Source organism: Eretmochelys imbricata, chromosome 3 (genome assembly GCF_965152235.1).
Source record: "Eretmochelys imbricata isolate rEreImb1 chromosome 3, rEreImb1.hap1, whole genome shotgun sequence".
Taxonomy (NCBI): Eukaryota; Metazoa; Chordata; order Testudines; family Cheloniidae; genus Eretmochelys; species Eretmochelys imbricata.
The window spans coordinates 85,848,491-85,859,062 of NC_135574.1; the positions used below are offsets into that span (position 1 = coordinate 85,848,491).

At 46.7% G+C, this 10,572-nt stretch overlaps 1 protein-coding gene and 1 long non-coding RNA gene across 2 annotated transcripts in view; both read right to left on the reverse strand.

Moving 5' to 3' along the window:
* REV3L (REV3 like, DNA directed polymerase zeta catalytic subunit) overlaps window positions 1-10,032 on the reverse strand; it is a 258,653-nt gene extending 248,621 nt beyond the window's left edge. Inside the window, exon 1 of the mRNA XM_077812949.1 lies at window positions 9,779-10,032. Coding sequence (XP_077669075.1) covers window positions 9,779-9,917 — 139 coding nt within the window. The 5' untranslated portion in view covers window positions 9,918-10,032. The remainder of the gene's footprint in view (window positions 1-9,778) is intronic.
* On the reverse strand, window positions 676-2,708 carry LOC144262758 (uncharacterized). Its single transcript, XR_013345617.1, has 2 exons — window positions 2,498-2,708; window positions 676-1,383 (listed from the first exon to the last, which is right to left on the reverse strand). It is a non-coding gene; the product is annotated as an uncharacterized LOC144262758 (long non-coding RNA).
* Window positions 10,033-10,572: the final 540 nt, after the last annotated feature.

A 10,572-nucleotide genomic window follows, 5' to 3' on the forward strand; every position in this document is an offset into this window, starting at 1 on the left:
GAATGCTGCTGCAAAGATCATTTTGCTAGGCTGTTGTTTTGACCACATCACCCTCTCTTTGAATCCCTCCACTGAGTCCCCCTTCTGGATCACATCAAACGTATGATACTTGTGTTAACTTTCAAGGCCCTTCATGGTCAATCCAACACCCTTCCTATTGTCGCTCATTCGCTACTGAGCTGCCAATACTTGCCTCTGATCAACCCACTGATTGAAGCCTCCATCATGCGCTTATTAAATTTTCAAACAAGCACCTTTATGCTTTCTCCCTTGTTGCATCTCACACTTGGGAGGTGAAATCCACAAAGGTACCGCATTATGCGCCCTCAAACCCTTCTTTTGCTGTGCTGCTTACAAAAAGCTTAACAACAGTTAGGATGTGGTGTGCAGAGATTACTGCCTACCATTCTGACCGATACGGTCTCATTGTTTCCTTGTACTCCTCTGTCTGGCTGTATCCATCTATCATCTCTTATCTTATACTTAGATTGTAAGCTCCTTGGGGAAGGGACCATCTGATTATTATATGTTTATACACCACCTCGCATAATGGGTGCCTGGTTCCTGACAAGGGCTCCTAGGTACACTAGTATACAAATAAATAAAAGAAGAAAAAGATTAGACTATATACTGCCTGATTCAGCTCCCACTGAAATCTCTGGAAAAGCCTTCCACTTACATCATTACATATAATAAAATTTGTTATTGTAGCCTTGTGCACAAATTCAACGCTATTTTACACATGTATTTAGAGGCCACTATAAGAACCAGAAAGTCAAACCAGCTGTCATCAAAGCATGCAGCACAATAAACAAACTCGGTGCCAAGTCAGCGGTCCATGTTCCCAAATGACATAACCAATTATTGCCGGGTATCCCATTCCTCTGTTCTCCTTTGCCTTTCTGGCATGTTTTGCTCATGCAGGCCATAACTGGACAGGAGTAAGTGAATGCATAGGATACATTCGTTCATTCCATGTACTAGAGTTCATTGCCTGTGTCCTGGTCCAGCCACTTCCTGAATTGTCCAAAGAATGCATACTCTGCAGGCTGTAGAGCAAGAGATGACGATGGCACTGGAGCCTCGTAGCCATGGGCTTAAAGTAATCACTCAAAAAGCTCTTTCTGATGCTCTTTCTTACTCCCTCAAGAATATGTCCGCCAATTTCTTCTCATGCTGTACAGATTCTGTCTCTCTTTCCACCCTTTGTGCATCTTATCTATTTGACACTCCTTTTAGTTCTTCTGGAACTCTCTCTCACAATTAGTTTTATCTAGCTGCTCTCTCATCAGCCTATTCCAGACGCTCTCTTTGCTCAGAGTAGATTGGTTCGAACTCCCAGGTTCCTGGTGCCATGTGTTTGCCCTGTGGAGGTGGAAGGGCCTTGAAAAGAGAATGACAGAGTACATTATTGTCTGAGCACGACAAAAGTTACATTTCCAGCCCTGTGAAAGGGACTGCTTTAATTTAAGGTCAAAGGATAACACTTTTTATTAATGGGGTGTATTCACAGAGAAAACACTGTTGACTTCAGATATCCTTTGGAGCAGCACTGAAAACCATCACACATCATGGTAAGACTCTCATAAAAAAAATCATTTGAAATTATTTTTATATTCTTTCATTTTCTCAAGGTGGAGGTAGAGAGGAGCCTTATGCGTGGTCTAGTTACCATCCACAGTTTTTCAATCCTGTCAAGAAGGGTAAGCTCTGGAGAACACTGATATTCTGGAGGTACCCGAGGGGAAATGTGAACTTCTGTTCCAGGCCAATGGAGAACAGCCACCTTTGTACGCTAAGGAGATATTCAGGCACCTAGTGACCAACCAGCACATCTCAGAATGGAGGAAGCTTGTGAATTACAGAGGCAGTCCTAATAAGTATGCTCTGCCCCAGAGCATAGCAGACTGTATGGAGTTCTTACTCTGAGAATTTTGCGTTCATCACCAGCCAGCGATGGGTGACAATTTGCTGTAAAAATCAACAAGATGCTGATTTAACATGGAAACACAGTACAGCCTCCTTACAAGCACCCTGCATCCACACACAGACCCAACTCGCTACTGACAATGGGGACTCAACACAGACAGACCGCCACCCTCTGCTGTAATTTGGACTCGTAATAGCTACTTTTTAAAAATGCAGTTCACAGGCGGTCCAGGACAGTGCAGGTGTGGCTGATTTATAAGGCGCACTATATTTCACAGGCGGGGTATGTGAGGTTGTTCATTGTAAAACCCCAACCCATATTTATAACAATAATTGAGCAACTACTAAAGATTTCATGAAAACTGCTTGTTTAACTTTTTCCTCTTTTTGTGGTGTCCATTTTGAAGCCCACATAGCGTCAGGGGGAAAGCGCTAGGGAAATAGCATGAGTTCCACCATGAACAGAAGCACACAAAAACCACAACTTGTGTTAATAACTTAACAGGCCCATAAGCCAAAATCTCTCCCATCCATATGTTAATAGAAACAAATGGTGGCAGAAACTTACCAGACTCCGGCTTCAGCGTTTGTTCTGATACCAAATCTGCAGTGGACTGCTCCTCAGGACCATTACAAAACAACTCTTCCAAATATGGACCCAGGATGTGCTGCAGCTGCTCCAGCAGCATAGTCTCCCCAGTTACCAGCAGCAATAGGGTCACTTATTGCCCTTCATTCAACAGCTGGCTCTCTCCTCTGGCTGTGCCTGTGATGGGGCGGAGAGGTTGTAAGGGTAATATCCCTACCAAGCAGATTGTCGTGCACCACTGTGGGCTCAAGCTCAGTACTTGCTACAGTTCCTTGTACTCGATTGATTTCCTCATAAAGAGGCAGGAAAATAGAGAGTTCCCAGAAGTTCCATTAGCATCGTTGACTTTGCAGTTCTGTCTTCAGATGCTTGAGTTACTCTCTGTATTGTTCTGTTGTCCAGTCAATCCCAATGCTACCAGGCACTCAGATATAATTTTGTAGACATAATTTCTTATGCTTTTTCAGACGTTGAACGCCTTGCTTGCCTCACACCAGAGGTTAATCAGAATCCATCTATGTTCCTCTAGCCAGCCAGCAGCATCCTTGATGCATGACAACTTCTTAGTGCTAGCCATGCTAATGCACATCCTCATAGACTGTGTTTCCAGTTGAGCAGCCCGCATGAAAACGAAGGGTTAAACACAGAGCAGTTGCATCTGAACCAGGCGCTTGCTTTCTGTTCCTGGGAAGCGTGTGGGAAGTTTTGGAATTAAGGGCTGGGAAGGACAGATCCAGAGGACAGTGTTGGTTGACTCTCCAGATCCAAGTCTGGCAACTGAGACCAGAGCTGCATCCACACTGAAAAATGCCTGAGCTTTGATCCCTGTCATAGTGGGACTTGAGCTCTGACCCATCCCCCTATCAGCATCAGCCGGCCTGAGTCCGGAAGGGTTCCTGGCCCAAGTCAGACTAATTTCTCTGCAGACTGCAGCAGGGTTTGGGCTTAAACCTGAGTCAGAGCCTAGGCTTATTGTGCTGTGTAGCTATACCCTCAGTGGTCAATAAGTCTCCTGGAAATTCCAAGGGCCCCAAACTGCATTAAAAATTACTTCTTTCCATCATGATACTTACATGTCTCACCATTGTGCCAAGAATGAATCTGAGAACCAACAAATTAAACCAAATACTGAATGTAAACAGAAGTTTAAACTGTACCACTCTCCTGCCCAATTTCACTCTGGAGGCTCAAACAACAAAACCATGTCTTGGGCTTTCCCAATACTTTTATAAAATTGCTGGCCAGAAGAAAAGGAGTAAGAAAAGAGGAAAGAAACATGGATGGGATATGCATGTATTTAACAGATCTGATCTGTTGATCCATGTTCTATTATACTAAATGCTAACTTATAGAGCACTTTTTATAGACAGATCCCAAAGTGCTTTACAAAGATGGGCAAAGTATACTGTCTCCACAGAAGGGGAAATTGAAATGCGGAGTTTAAGTGATTTGTCCAAGGTCACAGAGCAATTAAATTAGAGCTGGAACAAAACATACACTTTCTGACTTCTAGGGCTTGCCTACACAAACAAGTAGGTTGTGACAAGGTAGCGTGTGACTCTACCCCACGCTAGCCCGCCGTGGTCTAATTATCCATGTGCACCCCGCTGATGCACAATAGTTTGTTGGAGTGCTCTCTGAAACGGGACTAGTTCAAAGCTGTTAACATGCATCAGAATCCATACCCTAGTTTACTGAGTTCTAATTCTTCAAGTAGGCAAGCCCCTAAACTCTCATACAATCCAATGGAACACACTCTACTGTCCTCATTGTATTTTATTGGATATTTTTATACTAAAAAAATTAGCTCTATCCTTTGAAATAAGTTCTATTAAAAACGCCCATGGATGCAAAACATAACTTGACAACACTGCATCTGCCACATTTTCAGATTCATAGAATGAAGTCAGAATTATTTTTCTTTTAATCAGATTAAACTATTGAGAAGTTATCTGAAAACATAGCAAAAATCTAATGCATCTATGACAAGTTATTCATAACTATAAACAGGCCTTAAAGAAATTCCATTCACCCCTGGAGAGAGGAACTTGCCCTGGCAATCAAGGGGCCTCAACATCAATTTCTGTAGATTTCAAGCTTTCATTTACTAGCTCTTACAGTTTCAGAGATACCTTTTAAAAAGTTAAACATGTAACAGATGCAGCAGCATCTTTCCAAGTCTACAGACAGACTCACTATCTCTACTGTTACTCAGTTTCCCCAAGCATCAGGAGAATAAGATTAAAAAGACTCCGGCCTGCTTCTGTGCCACTATTCATTCTCTAGACAGCAGTGAAACGTCATGGATTACATCCATTTCAGGCTTATTCAGAAAGAGGCAGGCATTAGAGTTACTCATGGTGGAAGACTGAAAGGACAGACAGAGGCTTGGAAATGGGATACCCAAAACCTCCTGGCTGCAGCAAGCAGAAGGAGTAGTCTCGTACCGATCATCTCTCGCTTTAGGACAGTGATGGGCAACCTGCGGCCTGTCAGGATAATCCGCTGGTGCGCTGCAAGACAGTTTGTTTATATTGACCGTCTGCAGGCTCTGCCGCTTGCAGCTCCCAGTGGCTGTGGTTCGCTGTTCCTGGCCAATGGGAGCTACGGGAAGCATCAGCCAGCATGTCACTTCTTGTGAGCGCCCCTCTCCGGCCAATGGATCCCTCGCCGGATTTTCAGGGACTCAGTCCTCAGGGTGAGCCACCTACACTGTCCCTGTAGCCCTTCCTGGGCTCCAGTCCTCAGTCTGACCAACAGGGCCCCTAAATATCCTCATTGGCCAGCTTGCATGTAGAGGTTCCTGCCCTGAGGTGGAGCACCACCACCAGGGCTTCCTCCCTCAGGGCTCTTCACTTGCCCTTTAGTCCTCTGACCCCAGCTCTCCAGCTGGGTCAATCTAGACCAGCCTCTTTCTGGGGGCAGAGGGGGTAATGGTTCCACAAACAGTCTGTTCCCTAGGCCTGTCTTCAGTGAGTCCTGGCAGCAAGCCAGAAGCTATTCCCTCACTACCCTGGTTCCTGCCAGCAACTACATGCCTTAGCCCTTCCAGCCAGCTAAGGTCACCTCTTGCTCCCACAGTCCCTGCTAGCAGACTGATCTCTCCAGGCCCTTTCAGTTCCTTTTATATGAGCCTGCGGGGCCCTCACTGGCTGCTACCTGTAGCCGCTCTGATTTTCTGCTTCCTCTGCAGCCACTCTAGCCTGCTTGGAGGACCTCTCCACTGCTTCTTTCAGGGATGGGTGTGGCTAGACCCTGAGGCCTCCAGCAGGAGGCATTTGGACCCAGTCCACCACATCACAGGACCCAAAAGGATTACCATGTCCACTCAGAGATAACGAGCTCAAGTTTTACCCTTCAAATAGCCACAGCAATGGATGCACAAATCCATTTTTAAAAGCGGGTAAAGGGGCAGTACTTTTTACCAGAATGTGTTTATGGGCACAAACTTTTTTACCTCTATAAGCAATTTGTCCCTATTTATATATATATATTATAGTTTGTGAGATGGCTGGCAAAATGATCAATTCATGATACACAACTATGAATGAAACAATGTACAGCAATACAGAATTCTCTCCTCACTCATCTGGCTGTTTGAACACTATCTCCCATCAGAAGAGATGGGCATACAGCCAGATCCCGCCAACACCCATAGCTTCTAGAAGATACAAAATGTGGTGCTGCTAGGACTCCAACTTCTAGAATCTAAATGATTGATTGATTGGTATATGAAAATGGCTTAATCTCCACTGGCTCACCAGGTGGGCCTTGGAGCCCCTTTTGAACCCAAGTCTCTTAATTAGCTGCACAGTACGGTAGTTTCGTTTTAAACATACTAAGATTAACGTAGAGACAACCAAACCAAAGGTGCAAGCTGTCTATACAAGCATAGTGGCTAGGTTCTACGCACAGTGTTGCAACTTGGCACTTTTTCTACCTGGCTGGCAAGAATACTCATTTACCTTAATTAGAAGGGCTGATTTCCTTCATGCAAGCTTATAAAAAAAAAAACCCCAAGCATTACCGTTACTTCAGACTTGAGCTGTAGGTATGAGCCACTATCTCATAAGGCCATCAGAAAAAACACAGATTTTTTTTTAAATCCATGCTAACATCATGGGTAAATGTTCAAATTTCACTGGATATGCATGGCCGCCAAGTCTCTCCCCCAAACTTCTACAATTTTTTCAACAGTACAGAGGCAAAAGCAGGCATCACTGAGCCTGCAGTGGCTCACGGAGGGTTAGCAGACTAGTCCCATCTCAGAGGGATGTGGTGGTGCAGTCCTATTCCATGGCGTTGATGTGGGGGAGGGGTGTCTCACCAATGGGGAGAGTGACAAAAGCCACCTGAATGAGCAATCAGAGTCAACTCAGTGAGCAAATGAACCACATGGCACAAGCCAGTTTAGCCCAACCTGACCCAGGGCAGGGATCAGGGATCAGCTTGTTCCATACTCAGCTCCAGCCCAGGCCTCTACTGTTGTTTTGTGTCTAGCCAGCAGAGAGAGGGGAGCCGTACTGACAACAAGGCAACTGGCAGCCCTGGCTTGCCCCCACAGCAGCCCTCACAGCCCGTGGGAGATACTGAAGCACCAGCTGGCAAGGAACTGAGACTGAGATCCATCCCCTGCAAAAAGCCACCACTGCATGGAACGCAAGGTGTGTGAGGGGACTGAGGCATGAGGGATGGAACCCACTTCCAACTCCTCACCAGCCAGTGCTACAGTGTCTCCCACAGGCCTATGTGGGCCTCTGAGAAACGAGCTGGGCCCAGGCTCCTAATTGCCACATTGTCATTGCTACCTCTCCCCTCCCCACCCCTCCCGGCTGGACAGGAAGCAGCAGTGGTGGCTTGGGTCAGAGCTGGCCCACTAATCTTCCCCTACACCCTCGCCCCCATCACCACCACCATGAACAGCCTCAGTGAGATGGTTCTACCTCCCTGCTGGGGGGAGGGGGGAAAAATCGCAGTAATTGGGCTAATTTCACAATTTCCATAGATCTATGAAATCATGATTTACACAGGACCTTACTTATACACCAGAATAGAAGTCAGTTTACTGATTCTGAATCACATACAGCCAATACATTAGTCAACTTTAAAACAGAATTTTCTCCCGTTTAAAAAAGTCAATATATTTCTAAAAGATTAAATAAAATCTCATTTCATGATAGTTCCACTGTAAATAGTTGCAGAGTTTACTATGCCAAGTCATTTAAATATATTAACATGGACAGTGAGGTACTAATAATTGCCTACTTCCAAAAACACTTAATTAAAAGAACCTGAATTCCATCTGTTTTTACCATTTAAAGACAAGCAGAACTACCAAATGTATTTCTGAAGTCTTATCAGCAAACATTATTAAAAGAATGAAAAAGAAAAATAAGGCAAGCTACTCTTTGTGCTAAAAAGTAACATGGAAATAACAGATAATTAAAGCACCCTTCCTCTGCAGAAGCCAGAAGAAAGTCACCATTAACCAAGCTAAATTTGAAACAGTTCTGCTGTGCAAACACATAATAAAGTTTATGTCAGGGAAGCAAAAGGATTTCTCAGTATGCTCTGAGTCACTGGACAAAGTGAAGTACTCTGCGGTTTACTTCCCAGGCCATACTCCTGATATAGCAGATTCTCAACATCTTCTTAAAGAAACTATATCAGTCTTCTCTTATGCATTTAAAAAAATAGTAAGCCTGTTCCTTCCAGACAACCTCAGGCTCTAAATTTATGAACAGTGAAACAATTACTCATAGGATTACATAATTACTTTCTCAAAGAAGTTTCCCTCTATCATATGTATTTGAAAACTATTGAAACAGCACTTAACAGATTTTGTTACGGGGAGAAATATGAAGCACTGAATGTATGCAAAATGCAAATTACAACAAAAAAGGCGTCGCTATTTTATATCAGTTTATTTTTGTGTTAACAACCTATCTACTTTAAAAATTTAAGCTTTAGGTGCATCAGTTTGCATCTGCTTCAATTACTTTACCTTTCTCTGCACCTGAAGAATGCGCAGAAAAGATAACACTGAAATTCTAAATATGAATAAAGATTGCTATACTATACTAATGGGGGAAAAGACACCTTTATTGTGCTCTTTTACTGCAGGTTCTGCCCTCCCAAACGATAACAGTGTACATTAAATACTCTACTTATAACACACACATCTGTAAAACACACAAATACCTTAGTTCCCAAGGTCAGTATCATACAACAAGAACATTTCAATGTTCTCTAATATTTGTAACAACTGATGGAAAGGGGGCCTTTTTTCATATTCACTGTGTATTGAAAACTTGCAATAAAGATTATCCATATTTAGAAAAATATGTTACTGGTAAAGAGAACGTTAGTATTTTGGGGACGTACCTTGGAATTGCCTGGCTTCTTATCAATGTAAACGATAAAAAGCATAGCTGAATGGGTAATGAATAATAAAGAGGATGCTACATTAGGAAGTCGCAGGGGCCAACATGTGGCTAGTGCTTAGGACGTTCCCTTCTGCAGTGCAGCACTATTGCCTATCGGTCTGAGCAATTTACAATATACTAGCGTAACAGCAACATAAAAACAACTACTTCACAAGTCTTGTTGCAGAAGTCCCACGGTTGGAACTCTGCATTAGGAAGCCGTTTAAAGATACAGTACTTATAAATTAACTCACTATTCACCCCCTCGAAGACACGTATGAATTTTTTTCTCCTATCCATTCACACACAAACGCTGCGTCTCTTTCTTTAAAAAGAGGCAAACCCCAACACCTCGCGGCCTGGGTTACGTACAAATCCCTCTGTCCGGAGCAGAGCAGATCCAGTGTTTTTACAGCTGGGCTTAGTTGTGGTTCACGAGCTACAACCGAGCCTATACGGGGGCAGCTTCCCCTGTGAGCGGCGTGCATGCAGCGATTTCCTACTCTCCCCGGGCACAAGCCTCCCTGCTCATCCTCACACCTGCAGATCCCGATCCTGCGCTCGGCGCCCCCACTCCACCAGCCGCGGAGCCCGCAGGGAGCCGCGGTCTGTAGAGACCCTGCGGTCCCCACCGGCTCCAGGCAGGTACCACCCCGCGCAGCAGCAGCCGCCAGCTCCCGCTGGGTCCCGGCGGGGGAGGGGCGAGGCCGGCGGCGGCAGGTGAGGCACACACCGCAGCACGCCGGGGCTGAATCACAAAGCGAGCCCTGCGGGGGGGCTGGTCCCGGGGCCTAGCGCCGGCGGGGGCTCCGCAGAGGCGGCGGGGTTCCCTTACCTGCAGGGGTGGCGCCGAAGACTCTCACCACGGGCACCTTCTTGGCCTGGGCCTCTCTGAAGCGGGACTGGCCGGGGTCCAGGCCGGGCAGCGGGCTGCCCATGTAGTAGTCGGCGGTCACGAGCCTCACTGAGAACATGTTCGCCGCCGCCGAGAGCGACCCACGCACTGAGCGAGCGCGGAGCCCACACGGCTCCCCCGCCGCCACCGCAGCGAGCGCAGCCCCCGCCCTCCCGCCGCTCCCCGCCCGCGCGCACACACACGCACAGACAGACAGACAGACGCGCGCGCTGAGCAGCCTGAACTGGCTCTAGAAGAGCCTGGCCGGCCGCGAGCGCCTCATGGGCAGAGCAGTCCCTTCCCTCGGCAGCGCGGACGCCTTGGCGGCGGTGCCTCCTCGGCTCCAGCTGTTGTTGCCATGATGATGATGTCACGGACGCAACCACTGGGGGGGGGGTAGAGGGGGCGGGCGGGGGGAACGTGGTTCTCCCCTTCTGCGCTTCAGCACAGGGTGTTTTTTCCGCTCCCTGGGCAGTGGAAGCCGTGCGGTATCCGTTTCTCGACAATCGACCCTAGCGGCTGGGTGAGCCTACAGAGCGCCGAGTCATGGATCGGGCTGGGGACTTCTGGGCTAGGATTGGGTTAGGCTGGGTCGGGCCGCCATTTTGGATGCTGAAGCGTCTGGCTGCGGGAACGTGAGTCGCCGCCCGCCGCTAGGGGAAGGGGCAGTCTCGTGCCGCTGTCACGCACGCGACTGGGGAGGGGAGTAGATGGAAGAAAGCGGGAGTGGGAGT